General features: G+C 43.7%; 1 protein-coding gene across 4 annotated transcripts; it reads right to left on the bottom strand.

Moving 5' to 3' along the window:
- Window positions 1-215: 215 nt before the first annotated feature.
- On the bottom strand, window positions 216-24,148 carry LOC149310179 (adiponectin receptor protein 1). Of its 4 annotated transcripts, none has more exons than XM_089533852.1 (9): window positions 24,038-24,148; window positions 17,899-17,979; window positions 15,023-15,241; window positions 13,095-13,211; window positions 12,138-12,309; window positions 6,285-6,471; window positions 4,454-4,641; window positions 3,251-3,444; window positions 216-2,412 (listed from the first exon to the last, which is right to left on the bottom strand). In XM_089533852.1, the coding sequence occupies exons 3-9, from the start codon at window positions 15,161-15,163 to the stop codon at window positions 2,284-2,286; spliced, it is 1,128 nt and encodes a 375-aa protein (XP_089389978.1). In that variant the 5' UTR covers window positions 15,164-15,241; window positions 17,899-17,979; window positions 24,038-24,148; the 3' UTR covers window positions 216-2,283. The 4 variants fall into 4 exon arrangements, with proteins under 4 accessions (XP_089389978.1, XP_089389979.1, XP_089389980.1 ...); XM_089533853.1 differs by having other exon boundaries at window positions 15,023-15,237; XM_089533854.1 differs by lacking the exon at window positions 17,899-17,979.
- Window positions 24,149-24,967: the final 819 nt, after the last annotated feature.

The raw sequence follows: 24,967 nt of genomic DNA, 5'->3' as shown, positions 1-24,967 counted from the left end.
AAATGGCGGCGCCCATAGCCCCAGAGGCCGCTCTGGGCGCCGCCATTTTTTCACCTAAAATGGCCGCGAGGTCGCGCGAGACTTCGCCGCCATTTTGCCGCCCAAAATGGCGGTGCCCATCGCAGCGAAACGCCGCGATGGCCGGCGGCGGCAACGCGAGGCAGGGGCAGGCCGCCAGGCCTCCGCGGGCCGCATCCGGCCCGTGGGCCGGAGGTTGCCGACCCCTGTTCTGGAAGATTTTCTTCCTGACGTTTCGCCACAAACCTACAAAAAACTATGGGTGCTGGCCATGAAAGCCTTTGACTCCACATCCTTTGCATCAGTTTGCCATGTCCAGGCCCTCATGGTCCCTTCACCTAAAGGACTAAGCTGTATTTCAAAATGCTTAAATTACTGCAATGCTAGAAACTTGGGGACTGAAAGAAAAATTCAGAGGCAGTATTCTTATGTAGGATGAGGGGGAATGCTGTCATTTTGCCTCCCTGCAGTTTAGCTTCTGATCAAGCCTACAACTCCCAGAACTGATGGCTTGCAGGCCAGCATATCTGGAGCATGTCAAGCTGGGGCAGAACTGTCCTGAGGGCGTCCAGCGATTGTCACGGGAGAAGTCTGACACACATCAGCACCAAGAATCAACAAAAATGGGTGTAAAAAATGGAGCAAGCTGGCCTGTTCTACCAAACCAAGATGCCCATACCAACAGAACTCAGGTAAACAAGCATCCTTCCTTCCCTGCCAAGACAAGTCTCTTTTTTATGATCACAGACTACAGGCAGCATTTGGTTTTCTACGAACTTGAGGAAGAAAAAGAGCCTAGATCACAGCTGTGGGAAAGGAAAGAAGCAGAGCTTGGAAACTTTACGTTTTGGAACAACAACTCCCAGAATCCTCCAGCCAGCAGCAGTCACCGAAAAAACTTTGCAGTTAAAGGTCCAGAAAGAGGGTCTCTCAGACAGACAGACATAATATATATTAATAAGGACATCTACATAAGAGAAAGGAATATAAAGTTTGTTCCTCCTTAACTGCAGCAAAAGGAAATTAATTCCACAGCAGATGAACATTCTTGCTGAAGGGCTGGAGGACTTAAGCACCATGTTTTCTTGGGGGGGGGGGGGGATAAACCCAAGAGGCATCATCCTCTTTTGGGATTCTTCACAAGCAAAGCAAGGGCCAGTTAAGTGATGAACTGGATTGTCTGGGTGTTATTCTGCCACAACCAGCCTGATAAGAACACAATCAGAAGCCGGCAACAAGCAGAAACAGACTGGTTCTTACACATCTTGCCACAACGCTTGGAACTATGCAACCAACTCAGGAGCAACAACCATAGTTTGTGACGTAATGCTGCAGAGTGGCCGCTGCAGAAACCCCAGCTGTGGAAAGGAGAACAAGGACACTAGACCAATGACCGGCACCCCTCCAAAATAAACTCATCATGTGCCATGCCTGCAGGCACTGCTGGGAGCTTTGCACACGGCTGAAGCTCAGTGAATCATTCCAGAGGAGAAAGATACCAGAAGACGTCTCAACTGAAGTCCTGATCTACCCAGCAATTTAACACCTTCAGACCTTTTTATTTTCAGTTGTCTTGACATAAAAGCTACAGTAGCGCTAGAGTCTTCTAAATAGCACCCCCACCTGCAACACCATGAACAGCTCTCCAGTAACAAAATGCTGGAGGGATAGCAACTTTTTTGTTTTGTTTTAAAGCTTAATATTAAATATTAAATACTCTCATTTCCTAGGCTATACATTACTTTGTCGAGAAAGACAAAAACTTCTGTGAAATGGCCCCTGTGCATCCTCTCTCTGAGCTGCCTCCTCATGCCATCTCCTATAGATACAAAGGAGGAATGGGCTCTTTGATGGATCACACGCATGCAGAGAGTCTCTTCAAGCACAGGGGAGGTTTGCAGCAAGAAAGAGAGCAGGAAACCGGCCCCTTTCCTTGTTTGTTTGCTTTGCCAGATGCCCAAATTTCTCCCATGTCCATTAAATCTCAAGGTGATACCTGAAAAGTCAACTCATTTGCCAAAAGAGGAGCTTGGAGCTAGAGGCACTTCCGCTCAGTGGACACCGCTGGCAATCCACCCACCCACCCCCCAAACTCGCCCAGTTCTCCTGAGAGAAGAGAAGCCAAGAATGGCTGCTGCCAACTTTACTGAGTTTCTTTTCTTTCTTTTTAAAAAAAAAAACACGTTAAAGAGTCTTCTCTTGATTTTAGTAAAGAAGTCACTCTAAAAGCACTTGGGAAGCTTGTACTAAAGTCTTCTGTGGTCCTCAGAGAAGTGAGTCATCAGTACATCCTCCTTCAAGTCCGTAGCGGAATTCCTGCAAATTGGAGACTCCATAGAAATGGACGAAGGCGGCAGCCACTACAAGCACATGGAAGATCTGGTGCGACTGGAACTGTGCAAATGGGAGAAGAGCATTAAAGGCAAGGAAACTGTAATGGTTTGGTGAGCTACGATCAGAAGAAACTTACTGCTTTCTAAGATACAAAGGAATCCTCCATTACCTTTGAGACTACCTGAGAGAACGTTTGTAGCATAAGGTTCTGTAGTCCATTTCATCCATGATGAAGTACCAAATCTATGGAAGCATACGCTACAACCTTCTTTTTCTCTGTTAGCATCAAAGGTACTACAAGATTCCTTGGTATGTTAAAAAGCAGGAATTTCTTCTGATTGTAGCTGACCAGACTATTATAATTTTATATAAGGGACACCATTTTACTACCCCATTGTATGTCATGGGACTTGAGCATTCACAAATTTTGGTATCCACGGGGGTGCTGGAACCAAACCCCAGCAGATTAACAAAGGCCCACTGTTACTAAATAATAATATGTTGGTGTGTGGGCCATGCTCTTTGGGAGTCCTGGCTGTGTCTTTATGATACATGGCAGAAGGCAGATGGATCTGCTTTAGGTCTTACCAGGAAACTAAACCAGTCAAGTGTACCTACTAAAACTAACTTCTGACCAAAGCTTGGAAACATTACTTTTTTTAATGACACCAGTCATGCTGGCTGGGGAATTCTGGGACCCTTTGTCCAATCAGGAACTTTTCCCAAGCTGTCTTTGTGACATGATCTCTGAACAGAGTAAGTCCTAAATGTTAAGCCATGGCAGTTCCTAATACTCCATGCTGCCTCAAACACAAACAAACATGATTCACTGGGCATCCTTCCAGTGGTTCCAGCAACCAGAGAGGATGGCAGTACTTCCCTCAAAGCCCATACTTACCCAGATGTCAAATTTGCCAGGAAAGAAGCGCTCAGGAATGCGGGCCGCATACAGTCCTGCTCCTGTTATGTACATCACAGCCATGAGGAAAAACCAGCCCATCTGGCCGACAGTTGTGGCTTTTACGAACCCTTCTGCTATGGTGAAATGCATGGTGGGCACCACTCCACTCAGGCCCAGTCCAAGAAACACCCCTAAAGAAGAAACAGAGAGATCTCAGCTGGTGTTCCGAAGCCAAGCACCTGGAAGTGGCAAGGTTTTCGGATGAAGGGAACATGATGATGATGATTTATTTATAACCCGCCCAATCACAGGGAATCAGGGCATCTCAAATGATACATTTCAAAAAGTGGGGTTGGCATTATGAAACCCTTCCAGGAACATTAAAGAGAAACATGAGATCCAGGAGGCCATAACTCAGTAACCAACCTGTTAAAATCACGATTATTCCCCCCCCCCCCCAAAAAAAAAAATCTAGTATCTTAAACCTGGCTGTGCATAGCCTTTTTAGGCTGAAATCTGAGGATTTCTAAGAATCTGAAATCATGAGCACCTGGGTGGCTTTGGAGACCAAAGTGGTTTTAGGGATCAAAGTACACTTCAGACTTATTTCCTTCCAGGAATAATTAAGCACAAGATTAAGTCTCCATGCACAACTCTGAAAAGCCACAAACAACTTAAAATTTGGTTATGTTTCCAAGTTCCCAACAGGCCTAGTTGGGCACACCGATAAACTCTTCTACCCTCCCATTTCAGGGGAAGGGAAAGTGCAACTGATAGGATCCATGTGGCCGAGATCCTCCTTTTGCAACCCCTGAAGCCTTGCCAGTCTCACAATATTCAAATTTAAAAATAAATCAGCTCAATTTTCTTCCCTCAAGTGTGAGAAAACATGTAAACCTCCCAATCCTCCCACTCCAAATACTTCTCTTTTCATTACAGCATTTCTCAAAATGGCAATCAGAAGAGATTGTGGGGGAAGTGCAGCGCCCAGTCTCTGTACAGTTTCCCATCTTTGCCCTGCTTTGAAGATCTCAAGTTATACACTTTCTGCCATCTCATTTACAGTAACACTTCTGCCAGAGAAGCTAAAGCCTTTAGTGTCTGGAAGATGTTTACCAAATGAATCGCAGCCTCTGTTTACATTGTGAACTCCTGGTCAGGAAGGTCATGCTTTTTTAATTCCTCAGAAAGCTCTCCTACCTGCTCTTGTTTGCCTGTGCTTAGGGGTTGCAAAACGGTCCCACTGAGCAACAATGATCGCTGAGATACCCAGCACACACACAATGGAGAGGTAGATAAGTCGAGGCTGAGGAGAGCAGTAGAAGGAATAATATAGCCAGGGTACGAAGCTTCCCATGATCAGCAGGGCTATTCCAGAATAATCCAACCTAGAAGCATACATCAGAAAAAGAAGAAAAAGAGAGCACTCAGACCAAAGTGAGAGGCATATTACACATTCTGAACTGGTGGTTGTGTTTGTGTATGCTTTTTATGAGAAGCCAGGTCATTTGGAAGGGATTTTTTTTATAGGAAGAGTGGTGACTGTAACAACAGCTGCATTTAAGGAAGTGTTTAAACATGCAAAGCCAGGAAAGAAGATTATACACCTGTTATAATATGTTAAATTCAGGTTCACATTTGTCTTAGAGCTCATTAGCAGACATATTGGCAGCATAGTGTTAAATCCAGCTTTCCATTTCCCTTTCAAAGAATGCTTTCTCTCCCCTTAAAAGCACACTTCAGTCTCATCTAGGCAAAAAAAGTTTCAATAACACTGCAGCAAATATTTGAGCTGAAAGACCATAAGCATGGAGGTGGGGTGTGTGAACAGGGCAAGAATACCTTTGAAAGCTTCCCATTTGTACCCGTTTCAGCCTCATATTCATTGGGAGTGTTTGTGTGTGTTATGTGCATTCATATTCACTTAAGGCTACCCTATTCTAGCATTTCACAGCAATATTTGTCACAAAAAGGCTTGCCAATGACTTTGGAAGACCTGAGCAGGCCTGCCAGCGACTGGACCTCTTGAAGGCTTCTCACGCAAAAGGTCACTATAATCAAAGCCATCTAGATAGCAATAAATAACAATGTTAATGTTACATGCTTTTTAAACAGTTTTCTACTAGTACTATTTTTAATTATTGACTGCAAGGAATCCCAGATGCTGTAGGATCTATTTCAGAGGAAGGAACTGGCAAAACCACCTCTGGGTATTTCTTGCCTAAGAAAACTCTGAAAATTCACGGGGGCACTATAACTCTAGAGGTGATCTGAAAACACGTAAGCAGAGACACAATTGCATGCCCTCCAGTTGGCCCTGACCTAGGGTTTTCTTGACAAGGTTTATAACAAAGAGGTTTGCCATGGCATTCATCTGAGAGTAAGTGTGATGGGCTCAAGATCACCCAGTGAGTTTCCATTGCTGAAAGAGGATTAAAACTGGTCTCCCAGGGTTCTTGGGAGAATTATCCAAGACTCAGAATGCTACACCATGTTGCTTCCCCAAGGATTTTCTTGACAAGATTTATTCTGAAGAGGTTTGCCACCAGTGCCTTCCTTTGAAACTGCCTGATATCACTCAGTGGGCTTCTGTGGCAGAATGGGGATTCGAAACTTGGTCTCCTGAAGTCCTAGTCAAACGCTACTTCTCATTAACTAGATAAACCTTTTTAAAAATCACTATTGCCCAAAACACTACCTGCATTTCAATGAGAACAAAATGGAAAATGCCACAACACATGAAGTTGTTGGAAACCACCAAACTGTAGTCTGAAAACATTTGCCAGATACAGAAATTCATAGTTAAAATGAGTTCTGTTTAATCATGTCCTGTGAATGGCTTCATGGCCTAGGGGACTTCTGAGTACCGACAAGCATGATATGGAAGCAATGAGCACTGGGTTAGAAAGCTGTATCATGCCAAATCTTTTCTATTATGTGATACTAAGAAACAAGAGATCAACTGAGAAAAATGATCTTTGGAGCAAGACTTGTGCCTTGTCAAACTTGGTTTATACAAACAAAAACTTACTTGGAAAATGTCCGAGAGACTTTTTCTGAATGACAATAGACTGTATGGAAAAGCCAGGAAAAGCTGAGACACAGCACCGCTCCTAGGAAAAACATCCCAAACACCACTTTTTCCTGCAGGGGGGCCATGAAGTACATATTCGGCCTAAGCATGGTCAGGATCCCCAGGCAAAGAAATAACACAAAACCTGTAACAAGAATACAACAGGATTCAAAGAGAGAGTTAGCCTGTTCAAGTGTTAAAAGGATGTAAGGGAATCCAATAGCACCTCTCATGCTGATTATTATTACAGTGGAGCCTCGGGTTACGAAAATAATCCGTTCCGCGGCCGCTTTCGTAACCCGAACGGCTTTCGCAAGCCGAATCCCCATAGCCGCTAATGGGGAAAAGCCACGATTTGGTGTAAAATCGCGGCAAAAAGCACCAAAAGTTTTTTCGGGACCCGAAAAAACGTTCGTAACCCGGATCAATAATTTCCAATTGGATTTTTTCGGGTCCCGAAAAATTCGTAACCCGGGTATTTCGTATCCCGAGGTTCCACTGTATTATTATTATTATTATTATTATTATTATTATTATTATTATTCTAACATAAGCTTTTGGGACTCCAGTCCAAACCCTCCAATGAAGAGAGGGACCTCAGCCTATTTATTGTAGGTCAGGGAGTCTGGCACTGTCACTCAACCCCTCAAGAAGTATAGGCCCCTAATCTTGAGCCCCTCTTTCCCTGCCAGTCCTTCCAACTTCACAATAGGTAGCAAAAAGTACAAATGAAAATTATTTGAGTAACACAAAGGTTTGGCGCTACAGTGAATTCACCAATGTAGGGGAGAAGTAGGTGCTCTCAGTCAACTCATTCCACAAGCTAAGCTGTCTATTTGAGTAAAAAAAGGCTCTCATAGGAGAAATTGCAACACCAAGAACTACTGCTCAGTTCCTCTATTGATCTGCTGAACTGGTATTTCAAACAACTCTAAATGGCTGAACAAATCGACTTCTCACCTGACAGAATGCTGTGTGCCACGCTGGCCAGATCCTCTTTGCTTACATGGATTCAGGGAAGTGTTTTGGAAATAACTTAGTTATTTCTTACAATTCTGTCCCTTTACCCCATAGGCCTCCACCCCAAAGTACCGTTCTCTCAAGGTCTTTTGTATGTCCTTGGAAATTTTTTTACCACTTTCCACATCTGGACATACCAGACTTCGAGGCTGACATTTAAACATTCACATCCTCATGGGACTTTTTAAAATTTCAGAATATGGAGAACATTTTGCAACAAAGCTCCTAAGCCTGCCAGCCTGAAGCTCTCTTGGAAAGGAAGACAGTCTCTCAGTCTTCCCCATTGGAAAGGTCAACCCACTCTGTCTGGGTCACTGGAAGAGCCACAGGGCCATCGTCCCAGGACTTTTTTTAAAAATCAAATTAATTTTAACATGAACAACCTAATTTACAATCAAAGCAATATGCATTTGGAAAATGAAAAGACAGAAATTTAAAAAAGGGAAATAACTAATACACAATAGCACTCAAACTCCCCATCCTGACTGTAACATGAAAAGTGGGCCTCTCCTCATGCAGGGGATCTGTTCCGGATCCCTCTGCGTAAGGGAAAATCTGCCTATGCTCGAGCCACATAGGAAATAATGGGGCGTGTGCATGTGGCGGCACAGTGCGCACGCGTCATTGTTGTTCTCCCCGTGTGGCTTCCGTGTAAGCTGGAAGCCGCATAAAATGCATTTGCGTGTGGCACAGGCGCACTGTGTGTGTGTGTGTGCGTGCACACGTGTAATTCTATCATTACAGATCCAACTAAATATGGTAATCTTACTGAAATTACTAAAAGCCATAACCACATTACATTGTTAGATTTTTTTATTGTTCAAATAATCCATGAATGGTTTCCGATCTTTCCAAAAGTCTTCAACTGGCTTATCTTTTAGAACCCGTGTTAATTTGGCCATTTGGGCTGACTCAGTGACCTTAACAATCTGTTCTTCCTGCTGTTGTCATATATCAAAGAAGTAATCCATAATTACTTTCCAGTTCTTAATCCATAATACCCAACAAAAACTTTTTGTAACACTACAAAATCTACTTTTAATTTTTCCTTTTTGGGATTAACATATAAATCTTAGGACGTTCTGATTAACAGATACTCTGACATCATCTAACCTGCCATCCTGACGCCCCTCTCTGCAAAGTTCAGCCATAAATACCCACAAGCTATCCTTGTTATAATCCAAAATTATTTTGGAGCGGCTTAGGTTGCATCCACACTGATGAAATAATCCAGTTTGGCACCACTTTAACTGCCATGGCTCAATGCCATGAAATTCTGGGAACTGTAGTCTGTTTTGGCACCAGAGCTTTGCAAGAAACTACAAAATTCCATAGCCTTGTGGTATCAATCCAGATTAGTTCTGCAGTGTAGAAGCATCCTCGGTTTTGAGTGGGTAAAACCCATTAAGTTTACAAAATAATTATTCCTTGTGGAAATAAAAACTGCTAGGAAGGTTTTTTTCTCTTTTCAGAAATAGGGATCAAATCAGCCTCTTATGTTTTGGGGTTCTCTTTGGGGATGCTGCTATAGGAATTATTATGATGGACAGCCCATACATCAAAATTTACCACTGCACCACTGACCTAGGTCTTCAGCAAACCTGAAGGACATTCTTTGGTAGAAAAACCAAGGAGTAAGACAGCACCAAGGTGACTGATGCCGCGTGAGCAAAGGATCTTTATCCCCTATGGGCGATCCTACAATATACACCAGTGACCCAATCTCAAATTGCACATATTTCCCACTCCTGCCTTAGGAGGACTAATTCAGCAATATTGCTTCAGGGATGGCACCATCTGAATCCATTTTAATCAGGCTTCTGGCTGAGATACAGGGCTGAGACTGCTTCTGATGCCTTAGGAGAGGGCTTACACGAGGGACTGGATGGGGAAAGCACAGCCCACTGGGCTCTCCTGTGTGTCTTGACAGCTTTTGATATCACCAGCTCTGTGTGTCCTTCTGGACTGCCTGGCTGGCCACTGGGATGACTCTACTGCAGGGGCTGAGATCCATCTGCTGGGACTCAGCAACAGTTATCCATCTCTTACTCATGCTGTGTCTTGACTACTGCAACATTGTTAGGATGGGCCTACATGTGTGCCCACAGTACAGGGCTAGGTGGAAGGATGCTCTGACACAGTATAAAGCAGCCTTCCTGGTTTTCTACAAGGGTATGAGCTACGAAATCTCTCTGTGCTCTTGTATTTTGCTTTAAACCTACTGTATGACAAGATCTCTTTTCTTAGCAAGGAGTTTTCTTGATACTAAAGCTGTGAATAAGACATCTTTGGATATTTAAACCTCCAAAGGGCTTGGGGCCTTTCTACTTGAGGGAGCATTTAAGCTTTTAAAATTATTTTAACTTGTTAATTATGTTGAACATGGGTCCAGGTTACCTACAGGATCACCTTCTCCCATACAACCTGCCCTGGACACTCAGGTCCTCTGGGAAATGTTTGTGCCAATCGGCCAGGACTAAACGGGCAATGGTTTCCCAGGGGACTTTTTCATCTGCTGCCCCCAGACTGTGGAATGACCTGAGGGAGGAGATATGACAGCTGGAAATGCTAACGGCTTTTAAAACAGCACTGGAGGCATAGCTCTTCCGGCAGGCCTATCCAGGCAATTTTAAAGCATGGCTTTTTAATTGGTGTATTGTAACAAATGTATTATATGAGTGTATTTTAATGGTTTTATAGTACTTTATTTTAACTGTTGGTTTGATGTGTTTTTTAATTGTGTTTTGTATTATAATATGTTGTACCCTGCTTCAAGCCTTGAGGAGAGTCAGGAAAGAAAGAAAAAATGTTGTTGTTGTTATTAACATATTTTAGCTAATTTTTATTCTATTAATTTATCCTATTTGTGTTGATTTTACTAGTCTGCCACCCTGAGATCTCTTGGTATTGGATGGGAGAGAACTTTTAAAATAAAATAACCAATCTGATATGTATCACTTCATCAGCTGCAGAACGACCAGAACAGGCATGAAAACTACCCATAAGCAGTGCTGGTCTTAGCTCTGAACCCTTGCATGGTCCCAAGTCAGTTTGAAGTCTGAAGTGCAATGATATGACTTACTCCTCTACAGTGGAGGCCAGGTCAGGTAACACTGATACTAGCTTAATTCTTTAGGCCACAGAAGGCCCTATGCAGTTCCATTTTCTGGCCAGCTAGGTGGGAATGGGATAGCACACTTTTCCACAACTGCTGCCCTCTGGCTGTGTTGGATTACAGCTCCCACAATGCCAGAGACAGGTCACAGAAGTCTAGCCAGTCCCCTAAGTAAAATATTTATGCTCCACCTGTCGACCTTGACAAAGTGTACAACCTTAGTAACCAATACAATAAAAATCTAGGAGGAAAAAAGCTGAGAGAACAGAGCAGATGGGAGTACTTCAAAAACAAAGCCAACAAAGGAGTGGGAGAAACTCAATCCAGAATACAAGCTCTTCAAATCTTAACAGTATTTCTGCCTGTCAAAATAATAGGGATCAAATAAGACTCCCGGGAGGAAGTTCTGTAGTCAGGATCTTGTTAATTCAATAAGAGCTCCTCCATTTAGCTTTTAGCCAAATCATCCACTAAGGGGACCAAGTCTGTTTCAGCCCAAAACTGAACCAAAACTGAAAAGGATCCAAATAATCTTCTTAGTAGATTTTGCAAAGAAGAGCTGGCACACTTAAGGAGATTAAACTGTAGCTATTTCATGTTGTCATTAATGTATGCACAAGGCAACACAGCTGAAGCTGTGAAGTCACGGGGCCCTATAACTCACACAAGACAACATTTGTTTTATTTTATTGATTCTTCGACGTCAACGTGACAGTACTTCAGTCAAAATAGTATAAGGTTTCTGAAATAAAGCTACATCAATACTGAGGGGAAGGAAGTAAAATATTAAGAACCCATCAATAATACTTTCACAATCCATCAAAAGGATGTTCTGAAAAAGCAAGTGGTGGGGACCAAAAGATTATCTCAAGCAGCCATTTTAAAGCATTAAACCACCACTGAAAAACACAAGGTTCACCCAGTTTGTATTTACGCATCTTCAAAATAAAGTTTTGAGGTACACAAAGATGTCAGTTCTCTGCACCAAGACAAGACAAAAAACATTTTTATGTTTTCTAAAAATGTGTTTTTAGAATTCCAGGACAGCTCACTGAAAGCAATGAACTCGGATAAAATAATACTAACATAGGGGAAAACCTGATTATTTTATTTAACAGCTCCCCTCCACACTGACAACATGGCTCACAGGCAAAAGTGGGCAAAGAGTGGCGCACCATGTATTCTCAGCCATTTGATCTGGGAACAAATTCTGAACATAAGCCAACTCATTTTTAATAGAGTTACCCATTAACTTTCAAAGTGGGTGAGATCTCCAGCCTCTTGCAGTTTCCACATCCACTTCCTAACTCACTTCTTTGTTGTTGTTGTTGTTGTTGTTGTTGTGTGCCTTCAAGTCATTTCTGACTTATGGTAACCCTAAGGTGAACCTATCATGGAATTTTCCTGGCATGATTTCTCCAGAGGAGGTTTGTCTTTGCCCTGTTCTGAGGCTGAGAGAATGTAACATGTCCAAGGCCACCCTGTGGGTTTCCGTGGATGAATCGGGATTCAGACCCTGGTCTCCAGTGTCGTAGTCCAATACTCAAACCACTACACCACTCTGACTCTCAACTTGCCTCTAACTGTGGCCAATTCTGGTATTCTGAGGGAAAGAAAAATTCATTGGTGAAAATAAAAACTCTTCTGATTCGTGCAGAAACCAGAGGCTGACTTACCTAGTAAGTGCGTCCAGATGTTTCCTGTCTCTGTGTGTATACGGAAGATACTCTTGAAGCAGGCTCTGAATGACGGCATGGGAGGGCGATGTCCGTGAAGCAGGTAATCATTATCTTTCAGCCAGTCAGGGAGAACGTCGTAGGGGATGACCCTCCAGCGTCCTTCCCACACCTGCAATACACCAAAACAGGCAGGTGGCTATGGTCTGATAGCTCTTGGGAACTGGGAGAATGAACTATCCTTCCAAGGCTAAAGTGGCTTCACAAAACTGAAGTTTCCAACAACAAAGCCAAGCTCTTTCTCACCCAGTACAGATAACACTTAGACAGCATTAATTAGCCCAAGCTGTGACACTGGATGGTTCTACATCTCAGACAGCCCATGTTCCAGCAAAAGCTGAGCCACAATCGTCTGTGATGCTCCTTGGTACAGATTCTTCCACAACCTGACACCTTGCCACAGTCTGTGCCTTAGTGACCATCACATCCTGTAAGAAGTGGTCAGCATCTTGGGCGGGGATCATGACATAGCAGCGGATGCTTTAACTCCTCTTACACTCTCTTCTAATAAGTAGGAAGAAGTGAAATCTGAAATCTCAGACACATCTGGCCCTATCAAATTGGATGGATGTGCAAAGAAAATCAGGGAACTTCCTCTTTCAAATCCAGAAGCTTCCCCATCTCTTTAAAAGTTGCAAGAGCGCTGGCCAGAGCGCTGGCCTTCTTCTGTCAACTCCCAACATGAAACTGCTATTTTATTTCTGAAGAACTACTTGATTGGCTCATGCTCTAGATCTGATGACATGTCCAAACTCAAGTGATTCTACATGCTACTTGAAAGGAAAGAAGAGAAGGTGTTTCCCTCACAGTGTGCCCAGAAACCCTTCTAGCTTCTAAATATGAAAGAACAAAAGCCCCATAGTACCAACAGTAGTTTAACCTGCAAAGGCAGTTTACCTTATAGACAAACTCTTCCATTTTCTCCATTGCGTGATGAGCCTGCAGAGGGAGGGTCAGCACTCGCACTTCCTCTTCCTCTTCCTCCTGAGGGGCTGGGCATGGCTGGTCTGGAGCCTAGAAAGAAAGATGTCTTCAGTAAGGAGGACACAAGGGAAGTGCAGGAACATCGGGAGAAGTGGTTGCAAATGCATGGTGTACTGATACCTGAACATTAAATACATCCTTGAAGCTGGAGCATCAGACTCATGGAAGCGAGGTGAAGAGCAGATGCTGGTGACAGAGATACACCCCGCCCTTCCATGTTTAAGCTCCAGATGCCTCATGCAGAGGGCAGAGAACAGTTCCAGGAATTTGCTTCAGTTGGCTAGCTTTGCACAGAGATGCAAGAAAGAGCTGGAAGCAGGGCACAGAGTGCCTGGCAAACAGGCTAAAGGAAACAGACGCACCAGGAGAAAACGCCACCATCACACGACTCTGGGGAACTCCCTCAGGGAGAGCCTCTGCAGGCAGCATAGCAGTTGAACTCTACCAGAGAAGTAATCCCCAGATTTACTTGAATGCAGAAAAGGGATTAAAGCAAAGGCTTTTGCTTCTTACAACTAAGAGGGCAACCAAAATTGGCAACTCCGTTTCTCTTCCTGGCTGGAGCCCAAGTAAAACTGTCAGCCAAAGCAGAAAAGAAAAAACGGATTCTTCTTTGCACTGTTCGTTTCCCACAACAGTGGCTTCAGCACAGAATGGTTGCTCACCACCCTCAAAACTCTGTCCTGCAACATTTTCAGTATGATGAGAAAGGAAGAGTGATCTTCAGTTGCAAGGAGGAGTGATACAACTAGGAGAAAAACATATTCCAAGTGGCATTACTTCAAGGACAATTCTGGGCACCCAGAACAAACTGGTAGTATTACAAAGATTATCTGAAGACTATCATAGCACTGCTTGAAAAGCATTTTTGAAATCAGTATATTTAATTGCTAGAAAATGTCACTGGGTTTTACAATACATAGCTCCATTGTTCAGAGTCCAAAAACAATATTGCTGTGTTAATGGACTTTGATTAGGTTTAAATATATATTCATTTAAATTCACAGGGCATCTTAGGATCAGTCATTTCTAGACTGATCATCCAAGGCTGTTTGGAAAACTAAAAATAAAGCCTTATAAGTATCTTTTAGCATTAAAAGACATAAAAGAATCCACTCCTTGCCTGGAACCCAGGAAAAGCTAGCAGCCTGCCAAGGCAGAAAGGAAAAAGTTAATTTTTCTGCATTTGATGAAACTACAACTGATGAAGCAGACTCAGCCCATGAATGCTCTTGCTAGAAATTTCTCCTTCTCATTTTGTCTCAAAGGAGCTACTGGATTCCTTTATCTCTTTTTATGGAAAATTAAAAAATGTATACCAATGTATACTGGAGAATATAAATGTAATCATTTACAGTCTATGTTCAAAATTATTTTTAAGAAGAATTTTAAAATAATAAAACTTTCCTGAGATATGATACCCCACGCTATAGAGAATGTCAGCACTACTAAACAGGGGTCAGACCTACAAGATTGTACCAGGCCCCATTCTCCAAGGCAAGATTACTGCCACAAAGCTGTTAATAGGATTTTGCATTATATTTCTGGTTTCTTTGCAAGGACACAGCAAGAAACTTCAACACCTAGACTAAACATTGGGGAATTTAGTTAGAATGAGTTTGGGAAGTATTTTTTCCCTACATCCATATTCAGATGCATCTTCTTGCAACAAGCAGGCCTTGTTCAGACCCTGCTGTTTTTGTAGGGATGAATGCACATTACCCTTCGAAGGTAATCCAAGCCTTTATGACTTCAAAAGGTATTACCGTGACTTAGCTTTTTAATGCACAAGTCTTTACGTTAACAGGTCTCAACAACCATGCTGGTAGGAAAATGCTTACAATGGCTGAACTGGTCGTCGGCTGTTCTCCTTTCTCCTCCAAGAGAGGACCAAGTTCAGCCAGCTCCACATCTTCCCTCTCTCTGACATTACTTGAAGGTCCATTTGCTTGGCTGGTGACTGAGGCTTTACGGGACGACATTTGGCAGCACAGACCTCAGAACCTCTCTTTTGTGAATGCAGACGAAAGGCAGACTCCACCAGCACGCTTACCGGCTTGCTAGGAAAAAGAACATGTTATTTTGCAGGACTATATCTTTCTCAACACACACACTGGTTTTTCTTTCCAGGCAAGCATAGCAACCTATCAGACATAATGAAACCTCAGCTGATTAACTGTAGGCATTTCAGTAGGTTAAATGTGCACAGCAGTAAGACTAGCTCAGAAGAAAAGAAAATCATCAAGGCTTTGCCTCAATCAGGTTATCAATGCAATGATGACTGAAACATTACCCAACAATTGTTTTGCAAATAACTGCTGTGCTAATTGGTTATACTTTTTGCATTTCTGCATTGAATTGTCTTGTTACAGCAGCTTCACTGACTATTCATCTGTCTGCCAACAAACAAGTCAACGTGTTGTTTTTAAAGCCCTATACAAGGCCTTGTTCAGAGATAACACCAAGTATGGGATCATGATTTAGAAACGGAATTATCTGGGGCCTCTAAGTTCTATTTATGGAACTCAACCCCATTGAAATCAATTTCTGCCTCAACAATCTTTTTTTAAAGCAATGCACCATTGGCATTGCTGTATTGCACAGATGGACAAAAAATGTAAGTCCAAAATGTTGACAAAGTTGCAGAGAAAATGGCACCTTGAAATGTAAGCGGCTAGAAAGCACAGAAGCAAAGGAGTTCTGGAATTAAGTAATAGATTTTATCTCATGCATGATAAACCACAGCAGTGTGCCTCAGGAAAAACTTTTATTGCTTCCAATTTGGGGGTGAGAAAATAAACAAGTATCTCATAAAGAGCTGATTGGAATGCTTTTGGCAACCAATAGAACAACACATTGGATGTTGGCACAGAATCTATTATCAAGAGCCTCGCTTAATAGTATCTGGTCTTAGCTTTCTCTTTGCAGACTGCATCTGCACTGCTTCAGCTGCCATGGCTCAATGCTACAGAATTCTGGGATTCAAAGCTTTGTGAGATATTTAACCATCTCTGTCAGAGGGCTCTGCCACAACAAACTACAACTCCCAGGATTCCATAAATATTGGGCATAAAATCTGTGTTCATAAAGGTTTATGGTGTAATCTATTTGTGAGGTTTTAAGATGTCACAAAACTTTGTTGTTGTTTTTCTGGGTTAAGTGTGCACATGCCACTGCAGCCCCCATCTTGAATGATGTATTCCCTATGAGAGAAGAAGGAACACTCCTTCTAATATGACACCAGACACCTACAGTCTTTGCAAAGAGTTAAGCATTTTCCAACAAAATGTTTTTAATGGGACACTTTAAACAACTAGATCAAAACATTGTTTAATCAATGAGGCCTTTTTTTTAAACTAAAAATTAGGGAAATTATCACAGAGTAGCAAACAAACTAATTTGCCTTCCCAAATGATTAAATCATATAGAAACAGAATATTAAGGTGCCCCAAGGTGGGCCTTACAAAGGAAGGAATCATGCCAAAACTACAAGAGCAGCTCTGTTAGATTAACATTGTCTGCAAATACAGAGTGTATTGCAAAAAAGATTTCAGAGAGCTACAGGTTCAAAACCATTCTCAAACAGGGTATAAGGAAATCAAAATAAACCCTTGCAAAGTCTGAACAATAAGACTGTATTTTATTCTTAATTTAAGGCTATTCAAGATATGACTCATGGAAGGTGGAGCAGGAGAGGAAAGATGAGTGTTCTGTATTCTGAGGGGGGAAAAGAGAAGGCAGCAGATGCCAGCTGGTCAGACAGAAAGCCACAGAAATAAGGATGTGGATCAAAAGCGTCTCTTAGAATCTGTGCATGGAAGGATGGAGTTGCTTAATCCCACCAAAGGCAGACTACCAGGTTTTCCCCAAAAGCTACTGTGGGGATTTTGCACCATGGCATGTCATGTTAGGGAGCTGCAGTTGTGTGTGTGTGTGTGTAGGGAAATACTGCTGATGTCAAACACTCTCCTCTCCCAAAATGCAAATGGAAAGTTCACTGGCACAAGCAGCATAACAGAATTGCTGAGATTAAATTCTGTTGCATTTCAAAAGAGGATTTAGATATATTTATACTCTACCTCTGACATGAGACCTCCAAGGGATCAGATCATAGGTTGAATTTAATATGCAATAATTGTATACACATATACACACACCCAATCTCTAGGAGGCAGCTCTACCAGATGGTTTGTCTCTAAGGAGCAGGGGAGCATCTCAGCTGTGCAGCTTGGTACTGTGCAACTCTCCGGCTCTTCCTGGTAGAAGAGGGGACTAATGGGGCCAGGGCAGTGATGTAACCACTGCTTCCGCTTTTATTCTAACTGCTGAAGCTCCTAAACCAGAAGGTACTGATAAGCCGTTGCTAACTACTGCTGGGGTCTTTGGTGAAATCACAAGATGACAATACTGAGATTTCAAATTGTGCAAATTTATCCATTTGGCAATTCAGATAGGCAGGCAAACCCTCCACAGATGAAATGCACTCTACCTTCAGGAGACGATTATGCTGATTTCAAAGAAACACTAGAAGGAACCAGAAGTCAAAAGGTCTGATTTATAATCCAAGCTGTGCCAACTGTTTACTGAACTGCTCAGCTTCAAAGACACATAACTTCACTAGTCTGAGGGGGCAAAGTTTTCATATGGCTGAGGAGACCACAAGTTGTATAGAGACAAAAATGAGAAATGTACGGCTGGCAGGGAGAAGACTTAGTACCTTTGAGTTGCTGGGAAAGAGGCACCTTGCCGCCCACTGGCTCACAGCACCAGCCAGCTTGCCATTCCAGCTCTGCAAAGCCTAGGAGCAGAATTTCCAAGGATTAGAAGGAAACACGTTTTGTTCTCAAGGTACAGGAAAAGCTTGCTAGAGATTTCCCCAGTTGTGTTTAAGTGCTGCTCTGTTGCAGGACACTCTAATATCCCTCTTAATATTTCTCTGGGGCCCAAATAATTATCTCACAAAACATTTAAGTAACCTGCAAAAATGATCCTATTTTGATTTTTCTCATTTGCAGCTCACCTTTTGCTTCAAGAGTATTGTTAGCTTTAGATATAATCCCCCAGCCCCCTAAAAAAGGGATGAGTAAACAACTTGTGTCTCAAGTGTGTATGAACCCAAAGAACTAGTGAGCTAATGCAATGGGATCAAGAGCACTCTTATCACACTGGCACAGATTTGTTTTAAACTGAGCTCCATCCCACAAAATATTTGGCAGTGCCCCAAAGACAGCGTGCTCATCTTTATTAATTTCCACCTCCGGCGCACAATTGCTATAGAGCCCAGGCTGAATTTCAAGGGAAACTCTGCTGGCACAAGGCCTAACAGCTCTCATTAGTACTCACTCCACATTGACAGGACAGGGGAAGCGTGGCCTGGAATCCTCAGCAGTGGTTTTCGAACTCACAACAACTCTTTGCAAAACAAACAAACAAACAACCAAACAAACATACTGACATAGTAGGGCATCCCTGTTTCACACTGAGAATAGCCAGCTCTGTTGGTTTTCACTGCATGAGCAGAGATTGCACTGTAGAAACCTCAAAGAGAAGGGAACTGGGCATTGCACAGGAAAATGAAGGCAAGTTGCATTTCTAGGAAGTTTTACTCTTCATTACCAATTTCCTCAGGCCAGAGCTCCCCAGAACACTTTCGAAAGGGCAAGATAAGCGAGAGAGAACACCTTTGTTCCTATAATGGCAATATGTGCAGCAAAGAAAGCCTTCTTACCTGCATGTATTGCAGCTGCAAATCTGAATCCAGATGAATAATTTAGGGGAGTGAGGGGTCTAACTCAGGCACTCTCCCCACCTTAATCCAATACTAGAGCGCTCAGCAGTTCACTATGGATGCTTTTAATGATCATTTCACAGATGAAATCTCTCAGATAAGAGCCGATGTAGATGCCATCGTTATTGCAACATTGACAATGGGATATCTGCAATTCCATGAGTAGAGTTACCCTGGATCAGTTTCAGTTGGTGAGCACCACAGCTGTGAACAAGCTTCTAGGGTCAAGTAAGAAAGCCAACTTGTCCTCTTGATCCTTGTCCTTTTTGGCTGGTCTTCCAGGGAGGAGACCAGCAGTTACTGGTAGATCTCAGCTGCAATGTATTATTAATGTATCTCTCAGGGAGGGAAGTTTTCCATTTTGTTTAGAAGAAGCGGTGGTACACCACATCTTTAAAAGCCCTTCTTAGACCATATGGACTTAAAGAACAACATACCAGTATCCAAACTCCCTTTTCTGGGCAAAGGGATGGAGGGGCCAGTTGCTTCCAAAATCCAAGGGATCTGAATAATACAAGCTACCTAGACCCATTTTAGATCAGCTTCAGAGACCACTATAGTCGCATTAACAGTTTTCCTCAACACTGACAGACACCTTGGGAATTCTCAGAGTATTTAATACCAACAACTATGGTATCCTTCTGGAACGCTTGGGAAATTTGGGAATCAGAGACACTATGCTCCAGTGATTCCAGTCCTATTCCTCAGGTAAATTCCAGATGGTGGCGCTTGGATACACCTGCCCCTCAAAAGAGAGCAACTATATGGCATACCACAAGATGCCATTCTATCCCCAATGATGTTCAAAATCTACATGGAACTGCTGAGAGAGATCATCCCAGAGACATGAGGCAGGGTGCTACCACTATGCTGGTGACACAAAAATATATTTCTCCACGCCTTCAAAAATGGCTTCAGCTAAAGATAGTGTGTCTCCTCAGAATAAATGCTTGGAGGAGATAATGGGCTGGATGGGAAAAGCAAACTGATCATGAATCCAGATAAAACGGAGATGCTTTCTGTCAAGGGTCCTAACCTGGGTTTGGAGGTGTGTCAACTAGTCCTGGATGGAGTCACACTGCCCCTGAAAGAATGTATTCACTGCTTGGGAGTGCTGCTTCTGGATCTGCCACTCCAAATGACAGCCCAGATAGATGTGGAGACTACCAGCTTTGGCTGTTCCACCAGCTGTTCCTCTTTCGAAAGCTGGAAGACCTAAAGATGGTAGTGCATGCACTGATAACCTCAAGGGTGGACTTTTGCAATGTGTTGTACATTGGCCTAACTTTGTACCCAGTTTGGAAACTTCAGCTAGTACAAAACATGGCAGCCAGATTGCTTACTGATACACAGAACCATAGAGTTGGAAGACACCACAAGGGCCATCAAATCCAACTTCCTGCCACCTAAGAATGATCATATTACACTAATATTAAAATCACTCCACTTGCTCCCAATTAGTTTCTGGGCAAGGTACAAAGTCTTGGTTATTACCTTTAATGCCCTGTATGATTTGGGTCTGGGTGACCTATGGGATTGCCTCTTCCTGTATAATCCGCCACATACGCTCAAGTCTTCTAGGGGACATTTGCTTCAACTGGCCAGGACTAGACTGGAAACTGTCACCCAGCGGACGTTTTCTTCAGCTGCCCCTAGACTGTGGAATGACCCGTCGGACGAGATTGGACAGCTGAAGATGCTGTCTGAATTTAAAACAGAATTAAAGGCCAGCCTCTTCATGCAGGCCTAGCCAGATTATTTTTAAATTATGGATTTAAATCATGAATTTTAAACTATGGAGGTATCATTTTAATACGTACAAGCCTCATATTCTTTTAAATGGATGTTATGTGTTTTTAACTGAAGTTTTGTGTTGCATTTCAATCTGGCTCTGGTTCTTCCTGGCCTTTTCCTCTAAACTTGCAGGGTCTATCATGCTCCATTTTCGTCTAAGTGGCGCTGGTAAGGGGCAGGGACGGGGCTTTGGATTTCACTGACCGGCAGCTGCATCTTTAGCCATTCCAGCAGGTGCAAAGCTGAGCCTACTATGCTACCCCCTCCAACTTGGGGCCAGAGAGGAGACAAAGAAGTTTGCTTTGGCTCTCAAAACAGAGCTAAAACAAACATAAGGCTTACTTTCATGTTCAGGATTGAGACACCTGTCTTTCTGTAGCACCAGCATAGAGACAGAAGCCTCTGGATAGGAAGGCTAGGAGCCTCACAAAGGACAGAAGCAAGGCTATCAAAACATGGTCCCAAAAACCTCTGTAGACCTCTCAATCTGTGACATATTCAGGCAAACTTAGAGCCCTTTTCAGGTGTTATTCATCTGATTCCAAAACACACTGCAGAAACAATCCAGTTTGAGACCACTTTAACTGCCCTGGCTCAACGCTAGGGAATTCTGGGAACTGTAGTTTTGTGAGACATTTAGCCTTCTCTGTCAGACAGCTCTGGTGCCACAATAAACTACAATTCCCAGAATTCCCTAGCACTGAGCCAGGGCAGTTAAAGCAGTCTCAAACTGGATTATTTTTGCAGTGTGTTTAGGAACTAAGCAAAAAGAGAAACACACTAGCCCTGCCCCGTGTTGTATGTTGTATGTTCCCATTGCCTCATCCAAGTGGAAGAAGACTTTCTGCAAAATGAAGTGCGGGTCGGTGACGCTGTGCAAAACACAAATATGTACCTCCTATTGCTCTGAGGTTCTTGAAAAAGCAGAATACAGAACAGGACACAAATATCCATCTCAAGAGCTGACAAGCAGAGCTTCCTTTTGTGCTTGGAAGGTGGAAGCCAAGAAATACTCAGGCTGAATACTCAAACTAAACCAAATATTCAAAGGCAAGACATCCACTCTGCAAATGATGAAAACCTGGCAAGCTAGGAGGAAGTGAGTTGCAGGGCCATTTGCAGAACTTATTTCATGGAATCAGAAGGCCTACTGCTTTGTTGTTGTTGTTGTTGTTGTGTGCCTTCAAGTCATATGACCCTATTATGGGGTTTTCTTGGCAAGTTTCTTCAGAGGGAGTTTACCATTGCCATCCTCTAAGGCAAGTACTTTAAGCTGGCACATTTCTCCAGTGAGTGGCCACCGTTGGGCAACCTTAGGAGACAAGCTTACAGGACGCCAAACTGCCCCACATCAGCAATTATGGTACAGTCGGCCCTTCTTATATACGCATTTCTTATCCACAGACTCAAGCTCCACAGTTTGAAAATGTTCCAAAACAGTATAAATTTCAAATATCAAACCTTGATTTTCCATTTTTTATAAGGGACACCATTTTTCTATGTCATTATATTTAATGGGACTTGAGCATCCATGGATTTTGTTATTCACGGGGGATCTTGGGACCAAACCCCAACGGAGAACAAAGGTCCACTGTAATTCATACCAGAGGTGGCCAACTTGCAGCCCCCCCCCCCCCAATGCTCTTGGACTGTAACTTCCCCCAGCCCAAGCCAATGCAGAGGCACAATGGGAACTGGAGTCCAACACTATCTGTCACCCCACAGTTTGCCCCTCTTTGACTGCGACTCTCAGCTGGCATGGAAGTGGGTTGGACACACACACACACAACACACACAGTGTGACCCTGGGTTGAAACCCTTACAGTTAGCAAAGTTTGGCTACCAGTCCTGAAAAAAGCAAAATCAAGGCTCAGCAAATGCAAATGAAAGCCTCCCAGAGTCAGGGGTTTCCCCAGCAAACAATGGCTCTCTAATGAAGCAGAGGCAATTCCTCTTTGCATAGCCTCCCGCCCAGAGGCCTTGCCATTCAACAACAGAACAACACACAGGTTAACAAGGAGATCACTCCTCCCAGCCCAGGACCACAGCGTCTGTGTGTGTGCATGTGTGTCTGTGTGCCCAGCTGTCTTCCATGCCAGCATTCCCTGGAGATGCCAGATGCCACAGATGCTGGCGAAACATCAGGAATAACTCTTCTAGAACGTGGCCACAGAGCCTGAAAAACCCAGACAAGACTATGGATGCCGGCCATGAAGGCCTTCGACTTCACGTTATAATGGCTCCCTCTTGGACTGCAGCTCCCTTAACCTCCTCAGCCAGAAACCAGCCAAACCTGATGGATGATGGGAACAAAAGGCAGGCTGGAATTTCCTCCTCTTGACCTAGTTTGTCATACTGAAGATGGAGCAAGCTTGTTTTCTGCTGCTCCAGAGAACAGGACGCAATGGCTTCAAACTCCGGGAAAAGAGATTCCGCTTAAACCTTTGGAGGCATCTCCTGAGAGTAGAACCGGAGCCTCCTCCTTCGGAGGTTTCTAAGCAGAGGCTGCATGGCTTTGAGGGTGGGTTCCTGAAGGGAAGAAGGGCCCCTTGGCGTCTCTTCCGTCCTTTGGATCCATCCTCCCAAGAGAGCCAGCCAGCGCTGAGGGAGGAGGGCAAGGGAAGCCTAACAGGAGCTGGAGAGCTGCACTTTGGCTCCCATGCCTGGTCCGCATAGCACCAAAACACTGCAGGAATAACCCAGTTAGAGACCACTTCATCATCATCAAGCTTCCTTTAGGAAGCGCTGCAGATGTACGCAGCGCTCTACCAAAAGCCAACCAGACCGAAGCAGACGGAGAGCAATCTAAGGCTAAGAAGAGAAGGTCAAAGAACGGACCAGAAGGCGATCAGGCAGAACGGAGCAAAAGGGAGCAAGCTCAAAGCATCGAGCATCAGAGACAGCCACCAGGGAACTGCCCTGGCGCAGCGCTGGGGCCCCAATAAACTACAACTCCCAGGGTCCCCTGCCGCTGAGTCAGGGCAGCTTAAAGCGCTCTCAAACCGGGCTATTATTCCTGCAGTGTGGATGGGGCGCCTCCTTGAAGCGCGGAGGCGCCCAATGCCTCTCCGTCTGAGGGCGGCTTTAAAAGCTTGCGCTAGAAAACTACAACTCCCAGCGAGCGGCGGGGCGGGGCTGCGGACCTTAAAGCGGGGACAAACCGCGTTATCCCCGCAGTGCGGATCCACCCCTCGCCGGCCCTTTTGCGGCCTAAGGGGGAAAGAGGCCCGCGGAGTGGGCCCCGGAGGCCTCGGGGAGCGGCTCGGGCACCTACCGGAGCGTCCCTGGCAGCTACATCCCGCGGAGAGAGAGCCAAGCGCCGCCGCTGCCTCAGACGGAACAGCCGCCTCCAGCGGAAGTCTCCCTCAGAAGCGGAGGAGGGGAAGGAAGGAAGGAAGGACAGAAGCGCCGCTTCCGGCCGAGTACGTCACGTGACGCGGCCTGACGCATTCGCGCTCTGGGGAAAGGGGGCGTGGCCGGGGCTGAGGAGGGCGTTCCCGGCCCCGAGGGATCCTGGGAGTTGAAGTCCCTCCCCTCCTTTAAGTGGAATGAGACTAGAGACCCTTTCCATAGGGTTTCCTTGGCCAGATTTCCCCCCAAATGTATTAAATGTCTAATTAAAAATAATACTAATAATAATAATTGTAAGCTGCTCTGAGAGCCTTTGTGGCTGAACACTCTAAATAAATAAACAAGTAAATAAATAAACAAATGTTCATTGCTCCTTGGGCTACAATCATCATGTAAATCTAAAGGCAGGCTTCTACAGATGCTCTAAGTAAATCTACATCTCTACATGCGCTCTGTGCAAAACTAAAGGCAGAGCTCTCCTCCATGGGTTATTATAGGTCAATGTAGATTTCTATGTCTGCTATATATGTAAATCTACATATATATATCTACATACATCTCTACATGATGTGCTATACGTAAATCTAAATATTTATTAGACGTACATATACTATATGTAAATCTAAATGCAGGTATCTTCATGTACTATATGTGAATCTAAACTGCAATTTCTACATATGCTCTATGCAAATATAGATGTCTATATATGTGTGTGTGTCGATTTCTACATCTGCTATATATAAATCTAAATGTACATTTCTACATATACTATATCATAGATTTCTACATCTGCCGTACATACATCTCAATGCAATAAATTCCTTTCATTTATTACGGCAAATAGCCAGCATAA

The sequence above is a fragment of the Sceloporus occidentalis genome, unplaced genomic scaffold (genome assembly GCF_023333645.1).
Source record: "Sceloporus occidentalis isolate IW3139 unplaced genomic scaffold, rSceOcc1.0.p SCAF_7, whole genome shotgun sequence".
NCBI classification, from domain to species: domain Eukaryota; kingdom Metazoa; phylum Chordata; class Lepidosauria; order Squamata; family Phrynosomatidae; genus Sceloporus; species Sceloporus occidentalis.
This window is presented reverse-complemented; position numbering and strand designations above follow the sequence as displayed.